Source organism: Penicillium coprophilum (genome assembly GCF_028826855.1).
Source record: "Penicillium coprophilum strain IBT 35676 chromosome Unknown utg000001l_segment0_segment0, whole genome shotgun sequence".
NCBI classification, from domain to species: domain Eukaryota; kingdom Fungi; phylum Ascomycota; class Eurotiomycetes; order Eurotiales; family Aspergillaceae; genus Penicillium; species Penicillium coprophilum.
Window position 1 is genome coordinate 3364168 of NW_026622720.1, and position 23440 is coordinate 3387607.

The 23440-nt window shown below is 47.9% G+C and overlaps 8 protein-coding genes across 8 annotated transcripts; 5 read left to right on the forward strand and 3 right to left on the reverse strand.

Moving 5' to 3' along the window:
• Positions 1-1264: 1264 nt before the first annotated feature.
• N7500_001296 (reducing polyketide synthase sphB) lies at positions 1265-8837 on the forward strand (the record flags this gene model as incomplete). The annotated part of the gene is made up of 5 exons (XM_056672442.1): positions 1265-1797; positions 1862-6590; positions 6646-6930; positions 6985-7400; positions 7466-8837. 5 exons carry the CDS (start codon positions 1265-1267, stop codon positions 8835-8837), a joined length of 7335 nt encoding a protein of 2444 aa, XP_056538015.1.
• Positions 8838-9005: 168 nt separating this feature from the next.
• On the reverse strand, positions 9006-10483 carry N7500_001297 (MFS transporter; the record flags this gene model as incomplete). The annotated part of the gene is made up of 3 exons (XM_056672443.1): positions 9006-9710; positions 9777-10178; positions 10244-10483. 3 exons carry the CDS (start codon positions 10481-10483, stop codon positions 9006-9008), a joined length of 1347 nt encoding a protein of 448 aa, XP_056538016.1.
• Positions 10484-11190: 707 nt separating this feature from the next.
• N7500_001298 (hexokinase family protein) lies at positions 11191-12892 on the forward strand (the record flags this gene model as incomplete). Its single annotated transcript, XM_056672444.1, has 2 exons — positions 11191-11657; positions 11713-12892. 2 exons carry the CDS (start codon positions 11191-11193, stop codon positions 12890-12892), a joined length of 1647 nt encoding a protein of 548 aa, XP_056538017.1.
• A 334-nt stretch (positions 12893-13226) lies between these two features.
• N7500_001299 (TatD family hydrolase) lies at positions 13227-14191 on the forward strand (the record flags this gene model as incomplete). The annotated part of the gene is made up of 2 exons (XM_056672445.1): positions 13227-13241; positions 13292-14191. The coding sequence occupies 2 exons, from the start codon at positions 13227-13229 to the stop codon at positions 14189-14191; spliced, it is 915 nt and encodes a 304-aa protein (XP_056538018.1).
• Positions 14192-15337: 1146 nt separating this feature from the next.
• N7500_001300 (putative extracellular protein) lies at positions 15338-16501 on the forward strand (the record flags this gene model as incomplete). Its single annotated transcript, XM_056672446.1, has 1 exon — positions 15338-16501. One exon carries the CDS (start codon positions 15338-15340, stop codon positions 16499-16501), a length of 1164 nt encoding a protein of 387 aa, XP_056538019.1.
• Positions 16502-17880: 1379 nt separating this feature from the next.
• N7500_001301 (Major facilitator superfamily domain general substrate transporter) lies at positions 17881-19456 on the forward strand (the record flags this gene model as incomplete). The annotated part of the gene is made up of 4 exons (XM_056672447.1): positions 17881-17968; positions 18024-19079; positions 19145-19318; positions 19365-19456. 4 exons carry the CDS (start codon positions 17881-17883, stop codon positions 19454-19456), a joined length of 1410 nt encoding a protein of 469 aa, XP_056538020.1.
• An 836-nt stretch (positions 19457-20292) lies between these two features.
• Positions 20293-21145, reverse strand: N7500_001302 (uncharacterized protein; the record flags this gene model as incomplete). Its single annotated transcript, XM_056672448.1, has 2 exons — positions 20293-20632; positions 20700-21145. The coding sequence occupies 2 exons, from the start codon at positions 21143-21145 to the stop codon at positions 20293-20295; spliced, it is 786 nt and encodes a 261-aa protein (XP_056538021.1).
• A 1441-nt stretch (positions 21146-22586) lies between these two features.
• On the reverse strand, positions 22587-23116 carry N7500_001303 (CENP-S family protein; the record flags this gene model as incomplete). Its single annotated transcript, XM_056672449.1, has 4 exons — positions 22587-22710; positions 22815-22848; positions 22910-23033; positions 23084-23116. 4 exons carry the CDS (start codon positions 23114-23116, stop codon positions 22587-22589), a joined length of 315 nt encoding a protein of 104 aa, XP_056538022.1.
• Positions 23117-23440: the final 324 nt, after the last annotated feature.

Below are 23440 nucleotides of genomic sequence, written 5' to 3' on the forward strand. Positions count from 1 at the left end.
TGGGGGCTCTAACAAACCCCTGTTAAGGGGCTAGTGGACTTTCACTTCCCTATAGCCCACCGATGGGCCCGAAGCATGGGCCCGAAGCTCAGCCCATTTGCCGGTTAGGGCTGGGTTGTGGGCCTTGTGGGCTTTGCGGAGCGCTATCGTCCATCACCTTTCCCCTATGTAAATTGGCTTGATATTTCTGAAGTATTTTTTTAACTATCACTAGAAAATTACAATAACACTATAGTAAATCAAGGCCAGGAAAGATGACCATGGGCATTAGCGCAGGTCTGTGTTACTAAGTCCAAATGCTGTGTCCCCGTAACCACCTGGTGAAACCCCAAGTCGACCATCGCACATAGTTTACTGGGGTTATGCTTGTGCAACATTGACATTGTACAGACACGTGCATTGACGAGTCTGTCCTATTTGAACATACCTAGGTATCTAGAGCGTCGAAGGTACCACACGTGTACGACGTTCTTGGGTACTAGGAGCTGTTGACCCACTTGACCTTCAGCGATGTACACGTCTACATTCAAAACTCACGTCGATCAACTACCTGAGACTATTAACCTTTGGCTGGTACTAACTTACCCCCCATGAGGTCAATCGCTCCCTCAAGGATTCAAAATCTGATGCGAATCCTCAATTCTTGAACAAAAATACCAGAGAGTATACATCAGATGCAAGTAATCGGCCAATCGAGGTAGGAGGCTAGGAACTCGAGGATCCAGTGTGTTTGAGACAACGGACGGTTTGAATTAAAGGCACAGCAGGCATCAAGTGTTCATTGGCAAGGCCAAAAGGTGAGAAACTAACCCATTTGTGTAGTGACATAAGCTTGGGCTAAGATTTAGGTAGTTTAGGGTGTATATGAAATACTCCGAATAGTGAAGATCTATGCACTCGCTCTGCAGCGTGCCAACTCCGGAGCTAGAAATTTAATGAGATCCAATGGAATTTAATCAAGTGTGACACCGTGAGCTCTTCTATATAACTTACGTTGGTAGATATGCTGGATAGCCACTGAGGCACGGACAACGCATTCAAGAGATCTTCATGATAGATTAACGCAGTAAGTTAGACTCATAATTGCAGCCACAAAAGGTAAGATGCCAAAACAAGGGAGGGACGAGTTATTTCGGACTTGGAACCCGTGTGAGCACCTTTAAAGGCTCGTTGTTCGCGACCCTGTCCATTCCCCAAACCCAAAGAGCCTTTTTTTTTTCCATTGCAGTATTATCCATATCACAGGACAGCAACAGTTTCTACAATGACTCCCGAGGTAATCGAACCGAATGTGGCTCCCCCACCCCCCATCGCCATCTGTGGGATGTCTGTACGCCTCCCCGGAGGTCTGCACACCCCCCAACAGCTGTGGGACTTCTTAGTTGCCAAAGGAGATGCCCGTGGCCAGGTACCAAAGTCCAGATATAATGCCTCCGCATATTACTCCGAGACGCAAAGGCCTGGCAGCATCAAGACCGAATATGGATACTTTCTGGATGAAAGCATTGATATTGCTTCAATAGATACATCTTTCTTCACGATGGGCAAGCTGGAAGCAGAGCGAATGGACCCGCATCAACGGCAGATGCTTGAAGTTACCAGAGAGTGCATGGAAGACGCTGGGGAAACAAATTGGAAAGGACGACCAATCGGCTGCTATTTGGGTAGCTTTGGTGAAGATTGGCTTGAGATATATGCCAAAGAAGCCCAGCAGTATGGTCTGTATCGAATCAGCGGATACGGAGACTACATGCTACCCAACCGAGTCTCATACGAGATGGACCTGACGGGGCCAAGGTTAGTTGATCCATGTTATTCTCTTCAAATATGATGCAAATTGCTAAGTGGAAACAAAACAAAGCATGGTCGTACGTACTGCGTGCTCATCAGGCCTTGTTGCATTGCACGAAGCATGTTTGGCAATCTCGAGGGGTGATTGCGAGGGCGCCATTGTTGGAGGTGCTAACTTGATAATGGCACCAGGCATGACAACCTCCATGACGGAACAAGGTGTGCTTTCACCCGAGGGATCTTGCAAGAGCTTCTCTGCCGATGCCGACGGGTATGCGCGAGCAGAAGCAATATCTGCCATCTTCATCAAGCCTCTGGCTGATGCCGTCCGAGATGGAAATCCAATTCGAGCGGTCATCCGGTCAACGTCATCTAACAGTGACGGAAGGGGTGCCGGAATTGGCACCTATGTTCCTAATGATATTTCGCAGGAGACCATGATCCGGCGTGCGTATGAGGTTGCAGGCATTGCAGATTACTCCCAGACCGCGTTTGTCGAGTGTCATGGTACTGGCACTCAAGTTGGAGATCGAATCGAAACCCAGGCAGTGGGTCGGGTCTTTGGTCCTTCTGGTGGGGTCCTCATTGGGTCTGTCAAGCCTAATCTTGGTCACTCTGAAGGAGCCTCAGGGATTACATCCCTGATCAAATCGGTACTGGCCCTGGAAAATCGTATAATTCCCCCAAACATCAAGTTTGATGAGCCTAACCCCAACATTCAGTGGGATGAATATGGACTCTCTATTCCCACAGAAGTGATGCAATGGCCTGAATTTCGGAGCGAGCGAATTAGTGTGAACTCCTTTGGAATTGGAGGTACCAACGCTCATGTAATTCTGGATTCAGCGCAGAGCTTTGGTATCTCACCCATTGCCACCCAGCGTACCATTCGGCCACAGCTACTTGTATATTCCGCAAAAAATGTGGAGTCACTAAAACAGATGATTTCCAAGTACACAGCCTATGTACATAAGAACCCAGCGAGGGTTGCGGATCTGGCGTTCACCTTGGGGAACAAAAGGGAACATCTGTCTCATCGGGCATTCTCTGTGTATAGCCTTTTAGGTCCACTCAAGACTTCGGGGCCCTCAAAAATTGGCGATGCACCAAACATCGTCATGGTTTTCACTGGCCAGGGCGCTCAGTGGCCCCAAATGGGTGGCTCGATGATCCACAACCCCGTCTATCCCACGTTCAAGAGAAGTATTCAAAATCTTGATTCACATTTACAGACCCTCACACACGCTCCACCATGGAGTATTGAAAAAGAGCTCTTGAAAGGTCCGGATACTAGCAGCCTAGGTTCATCCGAGTTTTCGCAGCCTCTCTGCACGGCCATTCAAGTGGCTCTGGTCGACACTTTCGCTTCTATTGGAATTCATCCTGCGGCTGTTGTGGGCCACTCCAGTGGCGAGGTGGCTGCTGCATACGCCGCCGGTGCCATTACGGCCAACGAAGCCATTACGATTGCGTTTTATCGCGGTCGTGTCACCAAGCTACAAACCAGACCTGGAGCCATGGCAGCTATCGGCATGGGCGCCGACGAAGTCCAGGAATATCTACAGGGTGGTATAATCGTTGCTTGTGAGAACTCGCCTGACAGTGTGACCTTGGCTGGTGATACACATGCTATTGAAAATGCAGTTGCCGTGATCAAGACGGCGCACCCCGATGTCCTAGCCAGGCAGTTGAAAGTCGACAAGGCGTACCACTCTCATCATATGGCTGAGATAGGCGACGAGTACCATGCCTTGATTGAACATCAAGTGTGCGCTAAGGCTCCAAATAAGTTGTTCTTCAGCAGTGTCGAGAACAAACAACTCACCGAAGCCCAGGACTTTGGCCCCAAATACTGGCAGATGAACCTGCAGTCCCCGGTGCTCTTCCATTCAGCTGTTTTATCTATATTCAAGCACCATATTGCGAAGAACATGGTGCTGCTTGAGATTGGGCCACACTCTGCTCTTGCGGGCCCATTGCGACAGATCCAGAGTCATCTTTCCACTTCTTCTCCTTATGTTCCTACCTTGATTCGCAAGAAAGACAGTACAGAGTCCTTCCTGACTGCGATTGGGCATCTGCATGTTCTCAATGCTGGTCCAAAATTAAGTAAGGTCATTAGCGTGGGCTCTACTCTCCCAGATCTTCCAAGGTACCCATGGGATCACTCAAAAAGATTCTGGTATGAGTCTCGGTTGAGCAAGGAGTGGAGACATCGTAAGCACAAATATCACGATCTTTTGGGTGTGCGGGTAGCAGAAAGTCCTGACTCTCATGTCATTTTCCGAAATCTCTTTCACTTGGAAAATGCCCCGTGGATTCGTGACCACAAAGTCGGCGATGATATCGTCTTCCCTTTCGCTGGCTACGCTGCGATGATTGGCGAGGCTGTCAGACAGCTCACTGAAACCAGTGAAGGGTTCAAACTGCGCAACGTTATTATTAGCACTGCCCTGATTCTGCATGAGGGCCCGCCAGTTGAGATCACGACAACACTACATCCCCTTCGGTTGACAGATTCCCTCGATAGTGAGTGGTCGGAATTTACTATCAGTTCGTACAACGGAACCAATTGGACCAAGCACTGCTCGGGTGAGGCTAGATCGCATAGCAAACATCCTAAAGCTGTAAGCAAAAAAGACCCTCTTGTGCGCAAGGTCAGCACGCATCGCTGTTACAAGATCATGGCAATGTCTGGTCTCAACTTCGGGCCATCATTTCAACGTCTTGATCATGTTCGGTCGGGTACTGTTACGCAGAATGCCACGTCCGAACTTGTTGCAAAAGAGACCGATGGGGAGGACTATCATCTACATCCTACAGCCATCGATGCCTCGCTGCAGCTGCTTATAGTGGCTGCTTCCAAGGGATATGCCGAACACACTGCCCGCACAATGGTTCCCACGCACATTCAGGAAATGTCCATCTACCGCTGTTATGAGAATTTCCAAGTCCAAGCTTCGGCATCCTACACCCCGAACGGCTCTGTCGTTGGTAGCGGCCAGTGTATTACCAAAGATGGAAAGGTTGCTTTACGCAGCTATGGAGTGAAGATGTCTGTTCTGGATTATCAAGACCATGAAAAAGCGGAAAGCGCGACTGCTCGTGTAGAATGGGCTCCCCATATCAATTTCCTAGATATCAACACTCTTTTCAAGCCAACCACTGACCGCAGTGAATATATGCCCGGTTTGACGGAGCTATCCCATCTATGTATGGTTTACACACAGCGTGTCATTGCGGAGCTGAATACTTCAATCAGTCACATGCACAAGTATCGCTCATGGATTGATCACTACCTGCTTTCTGTAGATCTGCAGAGGCTCCATGATCTTGACAATGCTGTCATTCAGCAGCGAGTGAAAGAACTCATCCACCAGATATTGCAAACCAACGGCGCGCCTCTCGCTCTTGGTATTGAGATTGTGTTCAATAACATCCAGCAGATTTTCACCGGGGAGGCCGAGGCTCTAGATCTCCTTCTAGCCGATGGCATATTGGCCAAAGTCTACCACGCTATAGATCAGTGCGATATTTCCGAATTCATCAGAAATTTGAGTCACAGCAAGCCTAACTTGCACATCCTTGAAGTAGGCGCTGGAACCGGCGGATCTACAGCGAAGCTCCTGGAGCTGTTGACACCTGGGAACAGGACCCTATACACGAAGTACGCCTTCACGGATATTTCCTCTGGATTCTTTGTTGCTGCAAAGGATCGCTTTGCCAATTACCCAAACATCGAATACGCCACTCTCGACATCAGTAAAGATCCCTTCGCTCAGGGTTTTGACGGTCGCAAATATGACCTTATTCTGGCGACCAATGTCATCCATGCCACTGCGTCTTTGAACGACAGTCTCAGCAATGTTCGCAAACTTCTTTCTCCCAACGGATGGCTCTTGCTTAATGAATTGACACCCACATTCAAATGGATCGACTATATATTTGGAACTCTGGCAGGTTGGTGGTATGGCAATGCCGACGGCCGGCCGGACAGTCCGTACGTAGGCATTGAACGCTGGACAAAAGAACTCAAGGATGCTGGATTTCGTACTCCCGATGCCGCAATTCCAGATTCGGATCACCCACATCAAGTAAACACCGCGATCGTGGCTAGACCCGAAATTGACATCACACCTAAGAAATGCGTCACGCTATTGACCCTCTCTGAATCAAAATCTGCCGGCTCTTTGCTTCAGGTGCTGGAGAACAGGGGATACTCCGTTCATCATTGTCAGTTTGGAGAAGAGCCCTTACCTGATGGACAAGATGTGATTGCCTTGCTTGATGAAGAAGCTCCATTCCTTGGAAACATGGACAATCACCGCTTTGAATCTTTGAAAAAATTGGTGGAGACCGCACAGGAGTGTGGCATTTTCTGGGTGACTCATCTATCAGGAGTTAGATGTCAAGATCCAAGATTTGGTCAGATCCACGGCATAGCAAGGGCAATTCGAAATGAATCGCTTGTCGACTTTGCTACTTGCGAGGTCGACAATCTTGACAGCTCACTAGAAAAGCTCGTGGACATATATGAGCGCTTTGGGGTCCGCCAAGAGGATGAGACCCTCAAGCCTGAATTTGAATACGCTATTGTGGACAATACTGTCCAAGTTGGCCGGTACTATCCTTTTTCCATCCAAGATGAACAACAAACGTTGGGTTCGGATGGCAGCACAACTCTTCGAACTAGTAAGCCCGGCCGCTTGGCTGCGCTACACTGGGCTCATCAGGGTATAAAGTCTCTGCAGGGAGATGAGGTAGAAATTGACAATTACGCAACCGGTTTAAATTTCAAGGTAGGTCTTGACGCAACAGGTGGACAGAATATCACACATTGATACAAATTCACAGGATATCTTGGGTGCCATGGGCATTGTTGAGGCCAACGACAATGGATTTGGGCACGAAGGGGCCGGTATAGTCCGTCGCGTCGGTATCGATGTTCAAAGTCTGAAAGCCGGTGATCGTGTTATGGCCGTCGGGAGCGGCTTATTTGGAGCGCAATTAGTTGTGCCCGAGAACCTATGCGTGAAGATACCGGATAGCTTGAGCTTCAATGATGCAGCGAGCATGCCTTCCGTGTTCAGTACGGCGATATACTCCATCTTCGACATTGGAAACCTGAAAAAGGGACAGGTCTGTGACCCCAACATTCTGGCTTTTTGGGTCTCACTTTGACGTATTTTGTAGTCCATTCTAATCCACAGTGCCTGCGGTGGAATCGGTATTGCGACCATCCAGCTCGCTCAAATGGTTGGTGCCGAAATTTATGCAACCGTCAGTAGCGAAGAGAAGGTCAGGTACCTTATCAGTACGTTTGGCCTTTGTCGGAGTAGGATTTTCAACTCCCGTAATACCTCATTCGTCGAGGATATCATGCGGGAGACAGATGGACAGGGTGTGGATTTGGCATTGAACTCTTTGTCTGGTGAGCTACTACATGCTACCTGGAAATGCATTGCATCGTTTGGAAAGATGATAGAGATTGGCAAGCGAGACTTGATTGGTTCAGGAAAACTTGATATGACTCCTTTCCTCGACAACCGGAGCTATTGCTGTGTCGACATAAATCAAATTTGGCCCCAGAGGCCGACCCTTTCAAAGAAGTATGTATCACCAATTACCAAAGGGATCTCAGTTCATGACATTCGATCACTGACATATCATGGAGGTTGCTGATCAAAACCGTGGCCCTACTCGAAAAGCGCCACATATCTCCTATCAGACCCATCAAAGTCTTCAGTTCCGATGACATACACGACGCCTTCCGCTACATGCAGCAAGGCATTCATTTAGGAAAGATTGTCGTTTCTCTGCGTGATACTTCGGGCCAGGCCAGAGTAGTACACAATATCCAACAACAAAAAAAGCCCTTCCAACTCAACAGCTCTGGTGCATACCTGCTGGCAGGTGGCCTTGGAGGTCTGGGCCGGGCGATATCTACGTGGATGGCTCAGCATGGAGCTCGCCATCTCATATATCTTTCCCGATCTGCGGGTTTGCATGAAATCCACCGGGATTTCGCCCAAGAGCTTGGCAGCATGGGATGTCGAGTCGACTTCGTTCAGGGTAGCGTTACTAGTCTCCAGGATGTGCAGAATGCTATCACGTTGGCTCAAGGCCAACTTCGGGGTATTTTGCAAATGTGCATGGTTCTCTGTGATCGGAGTCTTTCACGCATGACACTAGAAGAGTGGAATACGGTTGTTGATCCGAAGGTCAAGGGGACATTGAATCTTCATAATGCTTCGGTATCTGCCAACGCAGAACTTGACTTTTTCGTTCTTTTCAGTTCGATGGCTGGCGTCTTTGGAGTTCCTGGGCAGACCAATTATGCCGGTGCCAACACTTTCCTAGATGCCTTTTCTCAATACCGGTTGGGATTGGGACTACCGGCTTGCGCCATCGATATCGGTATCGTCGATGGAGTCGGTTATGCTGCCGATAATGAGCAAGTTTTGAAAAAGCTCAGAGTTCGTGCCAGCCTAGGTCGAGTAATACCAGAGGGTCAGCTTCTGAGAGCAATAGAGGCAGCGATAAAACCCATGCCGAGTAGTTCAAGACCAGAAGCAAGCCATTTCATCCTGGGAGCTCACTCCAATATGCCCATGGACGATCCAGGAGAGCGTTTGATCTGGAAGAAAGACATCCGAATGTCGGTATATCACAACACTGCAGCAGCCAGTACTATCGAGGAGTCTTCCTCAGGCAGTGGTCTGGAGATTTTTATCACACGGGCCAAGGGTGATGCCGCACTACTCAGCCACCCTGACTCTGCTCAAATGCTCGCAATGGCGATTGGAAAGAAGATCTTTGACTTCTTACTAAAGCCGGAAGAAGACCTGGTAACATCTTGCTCCTTGTCTGAGCTAGGAATGGACTCTCTCGTGGCAATTGAAATAAAACAGTGGTGGAAGGCGACATTCGGGTTCGAAATCAGTGTCCTCGAATTGATGGCAATGGGCACACTCGATATCCTCGGAGAGCACGCTGCTCGTGGCATGCTTGAACTGTTCCATGGTATACAGGAGCAGGCTGTTTGACCAATGTGTGGTTGTAACTGACTTGAATATGATCGACCTGGATATAATCATCGTAGAAATAATAGCAATGAGATATAACGGCGAGATATCGCTATTTATACACTTTATGATCCCTTAAAATCCATGAATATGATCTATTGAAAGATATAGCTTGTCAATCTGCACCGTTTAAACATGATGTGACACCTCTTGCTGAGGGAGTCGGAATATCGTTGCCCAAATTCCCAATGACACGGCCAGCATGGCGAGCAAGATCGGCTGCAGCACAGTTACCCCCTTAGCCTGAGCAATAGCGCCAATCATGAACGGAAAAACAGCACCACCACCCATAGAAAAGGCAGCTGCAAATCCAATAGCAGCAACGTGAAGATTCTTCGGTAGCAATCGCGTCGCCACAATCACAACTCCTGGGAAGATAGTCCCCATGAAGAATCCAACAAATGCAACTGCAACGGCGGACACAATAAACTCAGGCACGAGCCAGAATATAAGCTCAAGAGCAATTGCAAGCAAGAGATATATAGCGATGGACAACTTTTCCCCAATCCGTGGGGATACAAACCCTAGCACAAATCGACCAACTGTGATTCCGAGCCAGAAGCCCGTCTCTGCCATTCCGGATTCAAATGGGTCGCCGTGTCGGACGTTGGTCATAAAGACAACAATCCACCCACCGATTGCTACCTCAATTCCTCCATAGAGGAAAAGGAAGACTGCGCATATCCAGGTGACCTTATATGTGAGGGCAAGACGTGTTTGGGATAATGCCCCTCCTCTGCCTGGGAAGCTGGGGTTCTCTTGTCGATATTTGCTCCCAGTTTCATCCCAGAAAGCGCCGGCGGAATAAATTAGCGCAATAGCAGCAGCTCCGGTCTATATTTGATTGTCAGTTTGTCTGTCTACACGGGTTTCAGAGTGAGATAGCAAGGAGTGAGATACCATCAGGTAGTAATAAGAGTACCATTCCCACCCAGCTTTGATAATCAGACTTGTAGCAACGAGGGGGCTTATTGTGGCCCCGATGCCATAGAATCCATGGAAGAAACCGAGCACTTCATGTGAGTTTGCCATGTTCCCAATCCATACGTTCCATGCCGCATTGTGAAATCCGCTCCCCAAGCCAACCAGCATATACATAATCACCAAAATTGGGAAGGGTGGATGGACAGAGATGACTGCAAATGCAGTCGCATGGCAAATCGGAGCAATTATCGTGATTCCTCGTCTGCCGAAAGTCTGGTGAACTAGATTGCTCAAGATAGCGGATACGGTATATCCCACAAAAGGCGAAAGGAATACCAGAGAAACGACTGTATAGCTTTTTTGATAGTAAATCTCCAACTGGAAAGTTCAAATAATTTAGTCAGTGATCCTAGACGTAGGTCGGGTAAGCCGGTGGCACAAACATAGGGAATAATCGCTCCATATGCAGCATCATTCGATCCCATCACAAATGCACACCAGAATGTGGCAGTCACTTTCCATATTGTGGTTTTCGACTCGTTCCATCTTGGTGCGACGTTTACTGCATGCAACGGTGGAGTTTCATCGGTCTCTGATGTAGCTTCGGGCGTAGATTGGCCTTCGGTAGCTTCATCTAGTGTTGGCGACCAAGACCAGGTCAAGCTTGGACTTCTAGTACTCATTTCTGGTGTTGAAAGGTCGAATGTGAGACTTTGGGAGAAGATTGTAAGATTGTGGGGGTGGATGAGACATGTAATGCGGGGGACAGACAACTGGTGAATGTAAGCACATCCTGTCCTATATCATATATGTATGGCGTTTGTAGGTAGAAACCCCCTTAATAAAGGGGACTTATGTTTTCTATCCTGTTGCAGTCTTATTCCTTCTATTTATAGTCTATCAAAGCTACCTTCACATCTATTCAGAACCCCAAGTTAGTAGAGACGCTTCGACAGCGTTCGGAGCTAACACATATAACTAGAGAGCCCGTAAAATGATGATACGGAAAGCTATTAGGGGACACTAAGATTGACATAGTAGCATATCTATGGATACCATGAAGCCCTGCAACTGCCAAAGGTAAATGGTTCGCATGCATATCCGACCTAAATGTTGACTAGTTATGTGAAAGCCACTGATTGACTTGCCACAAAGCCCTCGCATACACACCCGTGGACGTTCATTAGATCATAAAACAAGAAGCAAAAGCCAAGGAACATCCATTAATGCTTCAAGAGGAAACAAACACAAAGAATAGACGAGGATATACTTCAAAGCCGGTCACGTGCTATTCTCCGAAGCTATCGCGTGTTTCCCCGATGGTCTCCAAGTCTTCAAATCCTTTCCATCTTGGGAAAAAGCCACGTCACTGAAGCCGTTTCGAGTGGAAATGGCTAAACCTCCGCAGCTATCCCCAATCAAGACTGATATAAAGGAGTTCCTTCAACCCCTCCGGGTTGAACTTGAGACCTTGTATGATTTGTCTTGCCGGCTATCATTGTCTTATAAAAAGTTAGCCGCGGAGTCTACAGAACACTTTATTCCATCGGCTCTTACCCGTCTTCCAACGGGCCATGAAACAGGACGCTATCTTGGCGTCTATTTTGGTCTGTCTTACCTTCGTGTGGCCTTCATCGACCTCTTAGGAGATCAACATGTCGAGGGACATGCACGTGTTCGGCGCACATTAGAGAAGGCATGGCCTATTGAAGATCATTTGCGAAAAGATCATAGTGTTGACCTCTTCACATGGATTGGGGACTGTATCGCCGAGGTGGTGGCAGACAGACTGGCCAATCCAAGTGAGAAGCGAATTGACCAAATAACGACGGGCATTTCCTTCTGTCTACCTATCAAGTATAGTCCCTCCGCCCAGACTCTGCTGGATGTTTCTTCGACTAATATAGTGTAGACAAGATTCTCTCGATGAAGCTATCTTGATGCCAACAGGGAAAGGCTTCTCTCTAAATTCAGACCTCAATCTCCGCCAAGCCTTGCTGAATGGATATGAACGCCACACATATTCAACTCATGGCGATGAAACGAACATGCCTGCCAAACGCCGCAGGCTGTTCTCACTTCCTAAACTGAAAATTGCTGCCATGATCAATGATACGACAGCGACTCTTGCTTCATTGGCGTATTCCATTCCTTCTTTGCCCAACACTCGTGTTGTCATGGGTCTGATCGTGGGCGCGGGGTGTAACACGACTGTTCCCATGAAACTTGCCAACTTGCATGAATCCAAAACTAAAATCATTCTTGAAAAACACCCCGACGCACAGGAAACGCTCATCTCCACTGAATGGACTCTGTCCACGGCGGCTGCTTCATTTGATGAGCTTGGTATTCGGACAAAATGGGATCTTGAGCTGGATAAAAATTGCAAAAGACCTGGTTTTCAGCCGATGGAATATATGGTCGGCGGTGGATATACTGGCGAGCTCATCCGCATCGTCTGTTATGATTGGTTCCATGAAGTTTTGGGAATAGAACACTCCAAGCTGCCGCTGAAATTGGTTCAAGAGTATTCCCTTTCAACAGATTACCTCTCCCTGGTTGTTGCCTCTTCTCTGTCGGACGAGCGCTTAGCAAGCGAGTTGTCCAAAACACTGTCGCCACCTCTTGGGAGTGATTGGGTCTGGTCACCTGAATATGTCCGTGCTATTCGGGCCATTGCCTCGGCTGTGCAGGATCGAGCGGCGTCTTTGGTGGCATCTGCAGTTGTTGGTCTCTTGGGCTGCACCAATGAACTCCAATTGGGTAGCACGGCACCTGAGTGCAACAGTGGAGAAAAAGTCACGGAAGCTGGAGTTTCTGAACAAACGAACTCCTCATCATCGACGCCAGGCTGGAATAGCGGGCCCGAGGAGCTCGCCGTCGCCTACTCAGGTGGAGTGATTCAACACTATCCTCACTATAAAGACACTGTACAGAGATATATTGATCGACTGCTACTGCGAGCTGGTCCTCAAGCAGGCGGAAAGAGTGTCTTCTTGCGGGAGGCCAGTGATGGCGGAATCATTGGAACTGGAGTCCTGGCAGGAACAGCGTCGGGGGAAATCGGGGAAATCAAGGCTACTAACAACTAGCTCAAATCAATTTACCTCAATTGATAGTCAGACACTTTTAAAGAATATATCTCGCATCTTCCTTGGGGCTTCAGCAGCGCAAGAAGAAGCCCCACTTTAGCCGCAGGAACCCGACATCGGTACATTTCCATGCCGTTCTATCAGTTGAAGAACTGATCATTGGTATTTCAATCAAATATATATCTCAACAGTTGTATAGGGCCCGCTATCAGCATTTCGTTGGCGAGCCTCAAGTCTTGTGTCGATATATCTCCGCCCTATTTGTTTGGAACCCGCCAAGAACATCGGAAGACTTTTCCTTTTCTTACCATTACCCCAAATACGAATAATCACAATGAAATTCTTTGATGTGAGCAAACTTATTATTGTTCTCGTAGATTTGACTAACACTGGAGACAGGTTGCCGTCACATACACCGCAGACCAATTCCAAGGGATCTATCGAGGAAAGCAATATCACGAACCAGATTTTGCAGAAGTCCTGAAAAGAGCCCAAGACCATGGATGTGAAAAGACCATGCTCACCACAATCACTCTGGAAGGCGCAAAGCAGAACTTGCAGGCAGTGCGGGAGTTCCCTGCCATGTGCAAGATGACCTTGGGTGTGCACCCGTACCATGCGGCCGAGATCTATGAAAAGCCAGAATCACAATATCTCAACGAGCTCCGTGAACTGGGTGAAAAACTCTTAGCCGAAAATCCCTCGCCCCTCGCTGCGTTTGGTGAAATTGGCTTGGATTACGAGTACCTGAATCGGGCCGATAAGGGAACGCAGCAACGCGCATTCCGCGAGCAATTGGAGCTTGCTGTGCAATTTCAATTACCGCTCTTCTTGCATGTTCGTGAATCAGCCGAGGACTTTATTTCCATCATTAAACCTTTTTTGCCAAGACTGCCGCGTGGTGGACTGGTGCATTCTTTTGCGGGGACGAAGGGGGAGATGCTTCAGCTCGTGGAACTGGGTCTTGAAATTAGTGTCAACGGTATCTCGTTCCGGACGGATGAGCAGTTGGAAATGGTTAGACATATTCCATTAGACAAGCTGCAACTAGAGACTGATGCACCGTGGTGCGAGGTCTTGTCTAATGATCCCAAAATCGCAGCTTACCTGGAAACTGCGAGACCTCTGCCGGCGAGTCGGAAGCATAACAAGTTTATACGTGGTCAAATGGTCAAGACACGCAATGAAAGTTGTTATATGGAGCATGTGGCATTAGTTGTGGCGGGTTTGAAGGGCATTGCTATGGAAGAAGTTGTTGAGGCTGCTTGGAATAATAGTAGTCGAATGTTTTGGTTGTGAACCTATATTATTTGAGCCTAGGTATATAAAGCTTTCAATAAATAGGACATGAAAGGATATTCTTCTCTGTGAGTTAGTTCTATTGGATCATTGGATCCATTGATATTCGGAGTTATTCAAAGCGTAGAGCAATTCATCGTATGTACTTCAAAGTTCACAGAATAGATACCACAGCAACGAGCGTTTGCCCGCATGAACATACACAGTGAAAAGAAATCTTGATAGATCGGCGTAGACGTAAACAAAGCTCCCGGCTTAGGAAATCATGATTGGTGCCCTGGATATCTATCTAGGGGGAGGAAGACAGGGGTTTCGATCGCCCCTTAGGGCTTGCCCTGGGCTTAATGTTGATCCCGGAACCTGGTTGCCGGACAGCATTGATAAATAACTGGGACGCGTCCTTTCTTTGGTCTCTATGAGATTATGTCGAGATTCTCGAATAGAACTTAGCCCCCGGATATTAATACAAGTTGGAATGAAGGAAGTCATGCATGATGCCCTCTTTTCACATTAAATCCTTCATCGCCCATGAGGTCTACAATTCAACTGCCCCCTCGAGTAGCTAGTCGCCACTAAACAATTGCTTTGTTGATGATCCAGGTATCTCAGGGTTCCAACAAGGTCGGTATAGAATCTGCGTGAATTTTGTAATTCAAGGTGTAATACATACCTATTGATTCTGTTGAATTGTCAATGATTTGTCCTCTAGGGTTCATGCAATGATGACCATACATGACGGCGTGGTATCCTCGGTATCATCTCGAGGTTGATGGAGGTGAGGGCTACGCCTTGTTGACATTCTTTCCGTTGCGAGGGTCATCGCCAAACCCTCGGTACATGGGCAAAGGCGACAACATGTTAGCATTGGCCATTCCTCTGTAGAGTTATGTGGAATGTTGTTGACTACTGAAATGTATTTATACTACTTATTGTCGACAACCCTAAGTGTATTTCCACTTCTCAAGCCCTGATACCCTTGAACTTGACCTTGTTGACTCAGGTACTTGAACTTTGATCAAAGTTCTATACATCCAAAGTTCTCCCAAGACATCGTAAGTAAAATGGTGGCGATTGCTTCGTTCCTTCCCCTTGCCATTCGATGTTGCCATCAGCAGTTTTGAGACTAACAAGCAAAGTACAATCACAATGAAGGGCACATTGATCCTCTCCGGCCTGTTGGCCACTGTCGCCTCGGCTCATATGCAGCTTAGCAAGCCGTACCCCATTCGCAGTCCCCTTAACAAGGATAGCAAGGGGGAAAAGGACTACTCTTACACCAACCCGCTCTCCAGCTCCGGTAGCGACTACCCATGCAAAGGATACGCCAATGATAAATTTGAAGCTGTCGCTACGTGGCAACCAGGCTCCTCACAAGAAATGACATTAGAAGGCAGTGCCGTGCATGACGGTGGCTCATGTCAGCTCTCCTTGACCTACGACAAGGGTAAGACCTTTAAGGTCATTGAGTCAATCGAGGGTGACTGCCCTATCGCTAAGAAGTACCAATTTGAGGTCCCCTCAGACGCACCAAGTGGCGATGCTCTCTTCGCCTGGACCTGGTTTAACAAGGTCGGCAACCGCGAGATGTACATGAATTGTGCTATGATCACCATTGGTGGCTCCAACAAGCGCAGTGCTGCTGTCGACTCTATGGATCAAGAGGCCAACAAGGGCCCAATGCACAAGCTCAACGAGAAGCCCACCGAGAAGGGGCCCAACAACCATGCCGATAACCAAACCAAAAATGCAAAGAGCAGCTTTAGTAGCCTCCCTGAGCTCTTCGTTGCCAACGTGAACCAGGCTGGCAAGTGTGTGACCATTGAGGGTCAGGCCGTTCACTTCCCCAAGCCCGGCCCCAAGCTTATTGGTAAGGCCGAAGGTCCTGGCTACAAGTGCTCCGACCATGCTCCATTCCTCGACACCGACTCCAAGTCCGAGACGAAGCCCGCGACCACCGAAACCACCACTAAGTCGGAGAAGAAGCCCGCGACCACCCTTACCAGCGCTGCCAAGTCTGAGAAGAAGCCCAATACCACTAGCACCACCACTGCCGCTAAAGCCGCCTCTCAGGTCTCCCAGGCCTTCGAAACGGCCGCTGCCGACGATCATGTTCGTGAGGCCTCCACCGAAGGTTCAGCCAAGAACCAATTTAGCAAGTACGTGGTCGAATGGTCTTGCCACTCTGGGGACATTATCTGTGCCCCCGACGGACTCTCCTTTGCCATGTGCAGTAATGGCAAACCCATCTTCATGGGCTCTGTTGCTGCCGGTACTATCTGTCGCTCGGGCGTTATTACTGCTCGCCAGTAAAGGAGTCTGTTTTTCTACTTTTCATTTCTTTTGGCGATACTTTTTGGATACACCCTAGTGGATTTTTAGTTACAGCAGTCCGTACACTGCATCAGTCGAACGGGCTTCGTTTGCCACAGTCTGGTCTTTGGACTATGACTGTTGATTTTTCTTTCAGTCCAGCTTTTGGGCGCTCTGTATTGTTTTTCTAATGGCCTGTTAAGCGCTGAGCCTGTTGATGTCCCCATGCTGACGATATTGTCATGCACACTATGTAATGAATCGGTGTGTTAATCTACGTTTTGGACCTTGATTATGCTATAAACTATTTCTTTTCGCAGTCCGCGGCGAATGATAATTTTCTCCTACAGTATGTGCACTTGATCATTAGAATATGGAACTATCAAGCGCTAGGTTTTGGCTCGAATGTCCAACTCAAATTTCGTACTCTCTCTCTCTCTCTTCTGAGACAATCACTGCCGCGCAATGATACCCCAATTTCATTGGCTTCGATTCTTCCTAACGGAAGAATGAGAGAAGCACTGGGCTCGGAGATAGCACAGAGGACAGTTTAGCTTTAACTGATAATATCTAGTACAAAATCAAAGCTGTTTATGGAACTGGCCACCGATGAGGACTCTGTTGCTCACTTATACGGACTCGGCTCACTGGAAAGCCACTGGCATTAGGATTTGATGCTCCTTAAAAGTAATGGTTTATTCACTTCACCTCGAGACCTTTGCAATCACCGACTTGCTCCTATCAGGACATTTACAGTGATAGTATCCCATCCAAGCGATGATCTACCAGAAACTACGGAGTTTGCAGATAATTCCAAGGATTGACTATTTCTCATTATCAGGACACCCTCAAAAGGTAAGATCACGAGGATATGCATACTACCTTACAATCCACTTGGCTATGTACAATTATGCTCATCAAACACATCCTAAAAATAAAGCTTAGATTGGTAGGTAGTACTCCGTACATGCCAGAAGTAGTCATCAATCCAGCTCATGTGGTTCATGTAGTGCAGTTCATGCTGTTTCTTCAGCTGAAATACACCAGGTATGACCCTTCGGCTCAGCCCCACAGAACGCCTCCGAAGTACTAGTTCGGAGTGAGCTGTGATATTATTATTTCAGGGAACTAATCTTTTTCGTGCTCAACCGGAGCCAATCATGTTCCTCGCGCCGTATGTCTTTCAATAATGTCTCTACCACAAAAAGCAAATATAGAAACCGATCTACTCCGTACATCCTTAGTCCAAATTGAAACCTGCAAGGGCTCATTCTCCGGGCATGATGACTTGAAGTTGATTTGATTTCTCGTGACTCTAGACAGCCATAACCCCGAGGTCCCGGGCAGCTTCGATCTTCTCCCAGATAATGCACATCACTATGGGCCTTCAACAGAAGCCCTTTGGCTACAAATGGCGCTCTTCCAGATGGTTTATCATTTCTACTGTCACTCTTGCCTTGTTTGGTGGTATGTCTGTCTGCAATCTGCATATTAAATTATCGCTGACCCTACATGTTGTTAGAAACCTTCCTGTATGCATTCATAGTCCCTATTTTAGACTACATGCTACGGACTCGCTTGCACATCGATCGCTCCGAAACCCAGAAGATAACCTCTACAGTACTCGGTCTTCATGGTGCTATCTCTGTCATCGCCGGGCCCATTATCGGCCATTTCGCCGATAAAACTCCAAACCGCAAGACACCATTATTGCTTTCTCTTATCACATGTATAATAGGCACCCTCATGATCGCCAGCACCCATTCGGTTCCGATCCTTTTATTACGCCGCGTGTTCCAGGCAGTTGCCGCATCTGCAGTTTGGATCATCGGCTATGCAACCATCGCAGATACTGCGGATCAGGCGAGGCTCGGTACGATAATGGGGATTGCAATGTCCTTCGTCAATCTGGGAGTCATCGGCGGCCCTGCTGCATCCGGGTTATTACTGGAAGTGGCGGGATATGGGATAACCTGGATGACACCACTCCTCATTTTGGTCATTGATCTGATCGCGCGCCTTTTGATGATTGAGACTCCGTCGAAGGGTGTCTCTGCTGATATAAATTCTACAATTACAAAGACGACAGAGACAGCAGATGCAACAGAGACTATGGGTCTACTGATCTCGCATGACCATCCTGAAGACCTAACCACTGAGGCAGCCGGCTTCTGGCGTATCATGTTATGTGATGTGCGCGTATTGACCGTTCTGCTCATTCAGATATTGAGTATAGCAGTGGGAACATGTTTCAACGCGACTATTCCAATATATGTACAGGAAACCTTCGGATGGGGTCCTAGTAAGATTGGATTCCTGTTCTCCTGCTTGATCTTGCCCAGTCTCCTAGTCGGTCCCCTCGCAGGCTGGATTCGAGACCGTGTTGGAACACGATATCCTGCCGCAATTTCGTTAGTTCTTCAGGCGGTAGTGCTAGTACTATTGGGTATCGCTGGAAATGAGCGAATCACTTGGGCAAGTCCTCAGAACAAGGGCGGGACACTGTATATAACATGTATCGTGGCTATGGGCACATTGCGTCCTTTTATCGCAGGCTTAGGACCTATTGAGTTGACCGGTGGGTGTTGATTCCTGTTAATGAAGTTAACACATTCTGTGTATCTTTCTAATTGTTCGTCGCAGCTGCTGTCAAGGCACACCAAGAACAGACCCCAGGTATATTTGGGCCTGAGGGAGGGCTATCCCCGGCGTTTGCCATGATGGAGGTTGCAGCTTCTATCGGGATGACAATTGGTCCGATTATGGGTGGTTCGCTGAAGGAACTCTTTGGTTACGACTACATGAATTTGACTTGGAGTAAGTAAGTAGTCCCTTTTCCTTGCCATCTTGCTAATCACAACAGGTCTGCTTTATCTCCTCCTTGCTGCGCTTGCAATATGTTCCCTAGGCTCCGAGGATCCCAATAACATGCCTGCTGATGATGGAGACTGCTAGAACTGTTCGGTGTCAGCCCATTTTGTGTTGCTTCAATGTTTTCTTAGCCAATTTCTCCGATTTTATATGCAGCATTATGTATCATTCTGTCCATTGCCTTTCATATAAACTTCCTTTCATATACATCATATAGAATACAGAAGAAGTTATTGCCCGCCCCTCTGGTTTGTCTCTATTCACAATGATCTCAAATGCGAAGATGAGTGCTTTTGCTTTTGGCTGTCATTCTAAGTTGTGCTTCTAGAGTCTTCAGAAGATATTCTTACTGCCCAGATGGCCCATATCATATCCATCGTGTCGTAGTTCTAAACGAGACAACCCGTATTGCAGGGAAAATAGGCGCTGCCGTGCGGGCGTAGCTTACTCGGGCCTAATATCAGCGTAACCGTCTCCAATGAGTTTGGTCCATGGCAAAGAGCGTCACCATTGCCCAATATAAAGGATAGCCTATTGTTCCCCACATCATCGAATCCGGTATGTGGCCATATATCGACGCATGCGGAAAGTGAGACTGAATGTTATTGTCGCATTTCGCCCAGGAACACGAAACTCAAAATCGACCCCTGATTGGGTTGCTGGATGTGAAAAACGAATAAATATGGAAGTGTGTTGATTATTATTAAACGTGACCGGCTAACCGGCTAATCTCGAAAGACCCAAGTATCCTTGCCAGATATCCTCCATCATATTGTACAATCCAATCTAATCACAAACATAGCAGTGGTATCTTGGCTCTCAAATAACACAAAAAGGGTCATAGAATCATTGACCAGTGCATGAGCACCAGTCCACTCAGATAAAGATACTCTGAGTAGCATGTACCTTACACCAGCAACCTAGATGTTGCCAGTATACGCCGAGTTACCGTAGCCGTAGGCACCAGAAGCCGTGGTAGGAACTGGCGCATTGGCGGTGTTCTTGTTTTTGCCCCAAGAGCCGAACCAGCCCTTCTCTGTCTTGGTCTCGCCATTCATTTCTAGGTCATGGGGGGTGGGATGACCGGGCAAGGCATCAGCACCACCGACGTTGGTCTCGGGGTTGTTCTTGTTACGGCGCCAGAATGCCTTGCGGCTACCACTGGTATAGCCGTTGGTAGGGGAGGGACCGAAACGCTTCTCGCGCTTGTGGTGGCGGGCAAGAAGGACTTGGAAGATAATGGAGATTAAGAAGAAGAAGCTGGTCGATAAGTTAGCATGATCATCAGAATATTACAGAGCGTATCAGCAATCTAAGGTTGGCTCACATTCCGATAATCGCCACTGCGAAGACGACCTTTTCCAACTTGCATGCCATGCTGAATTTCAACCCCTTGGAGGCAGTCTCATCTTCGGCGTTGCCTTTGCCCATGGGTGTGTCCAATGTTCCAGTGCATTGGCCAACACCATCGCGGGTAAGGATGGCTATAGCGACCATTGCACCCACAAAGCACACATCGAGAGCAACGCCTAGGAATGCAAAGAAGGCGACACCACCCAAACAGCAGGTGAAAACGATGCCTAGCAGGCTGTAGGCGGTTGCTGCGCCTGCTAAGCCTTCAACGGCCTTGATCCATGTTGCAATGTGTTGGTCATTCCTGGCTAAGACGGCCAGGAAGTAGGAGAAAATGCCAAGTATGACGGCAGCATCAAGGAACTGCAAAACACGCAGTCCGAGGTTGAAAAACCGAAGTATCACCCCGCCGACTCCCATATTGTATAAGGTGTATGATTCTTGTGTCGAAAAGGTGGCTATAGTGACCGCAAGGTCGAAGGGAAAATATTTGACAGAAAGGCAACAGGATTTGAGCGAGTTATTAAGACAGTTGACGATCAGTGGGTGGTACTATTGTACGGCGATCCAGGAGAGAAGCTCTTCCCTTAATGGCCGATACAACCTGCGCCACACTCTAACTGACCCCAGATGACCCACTCAATGATGTCAATTCCATGGGTGGGTGAGTCCCACCTTACTGTCTTTGGTTAGCGAATTTGCCACCGTACCATGTGAAAAAGATTCAGAAGATTGCCCCAGCCACACACACTGCCACACTGCCAGTATGGACGCCCTTCTATAATGACCCTTACACTCTATACTATCTATAGGGTATCTTCTCGTCTGGGATATCATTGCTGCCTATTTTTGATCGATTCTGCACCGTACATCATTGGTCCTTGAGTTCCCCAGCACGATCCGTGGTTTTCAGGTGAGAAAATAAAGTCAGAAAGAGTTACAATAAACTGAAACTAGCGCAGCTCGAACAATAATGGGTTGTAGTTTAATATCCTTTCATGCATGACCCAAATATACCGTTACTGGTATTATCTCGTTCACCAACACCGGTGGACCTGCAATGTGCCCATGAAGCCGATGTGTCATTGGCTCTATGTAGGTGGCTGTATTGTACTGAACATCGATGTATTTTTAGGGCCAGGGCCCATTGTACGAACCCTTAAAAAATGACGTTTGTACCCACTCAGTCTGGGTCTTCTGCGCCACGTCCACTTGCCGTTTACAAACAATACAAACATAGGTAATGGGGGATAGGGGTGATATTAAAACTGCAGCTGATGAAGTTTGCGGGGGATAATCAGAGCGAGGTGCGGTCCAGCAGAGATGAGAGAGATTGAAACAAACATCTGCCCAGTCCTGCATGTGATTCCGGCATAACTCCGGGTTATCCGTTTCACGTCAATAATTTCGAAGACATAGTGCTGCTGGCCGGACAAAGCACAGCTTTAGTCACAAGTACATTCGTCCACGAGTGATCCCGATGTGGAGTGAATCAAGAAGCCTGGTTTAGACCCGGACAAGGAGAGCGGTGGTGAACATATCCCACCAATATAGGTTGTAAAATGGCATCACTGGCGCAGTCCAGACGCTTGGGCTTGGTTGATGCCTGCTGCCTAGAAGGCTCCACAACGAGCAAGCTTCTTGCAGAAACGTCAGAAATATGACCATCAAGGCAAGATGCTGCCCCTGTCGACATCCAGGGATGTCATTCAACATGGTCCCTATTAGACTCCATGTCAACTCACATTTTACTTCATTGGGGAATCCCAGACTAAAAGCGACACAATGCTCGGCAGTGGGCTGTGAGACTGCATGGTAGTGGATGGTGTCTTCTTATCGAGACTGGCTAATAGCCCACCCTTCAGGAGTCTTGCTGGCGTTGCTTTTCTTGTTCAACAAAAGCACGGAGAATCGAATCCAGTCCTTCGTTGCGGCGAGCAAGTAGCATCACGTCAGACACATTGACAGTAGATCTCCCGGCGTGTCTAGATCACACGATGAAGTCAATACCTTTTCTTTCTGAATGAAATATCCCACCAAAAGAACAGCAACGATTTCCTTCTCGATCGCAGCAATGGTGCCTACTTACTTCGCAAAGGATTCTAGATCCTGGCTGATTGTCTCTGCGAATGGTCAGTCACAAGCGCAAAGCTTGGAAATTGACATCAAACCAATGAAGCATACCTATCTGGGCCCAAACCATCTCTGTCAACGCACCAATAAACTGCGGAGTGGCATTGACGCCTAGCTTGATGGTCTCCTCATCCACGATCTTGCCTATGGACAACCACAGCGCGGATTTCAAACGCTAGCAGAGGGTATTAGCCAAGTATGTGACGAAGTTTTCCTGAAACTGACCTCCTCCAGACTAGCCTCTTCAGTCTGCTCCATGGTGCTGAGATAGTGCAAGACAACAAGCCGAGCGCGTCCCCATATAAAACCAACGACATCTGATTGGCCGACGACGCGTCCGCGGATTAACGGCTAATCCGGCACGCAGACCACACTAATCCCAAAAAGGCATCATTCTCGTTGCGGGAGCCGCGGAATATCGAAGAAGCGCAAAGCAATCGCAGATCTCGTCAATTAATCCCTCAATCCTTATCTTTTGACAACCCTTTCTACTTTACCCTCATCTACATCTGGTTGCGCTCCTCTATAATATCATTCCACTCCGCGGGTAGCCAACGTGCACCCATCCCCTCCGACCCCTCA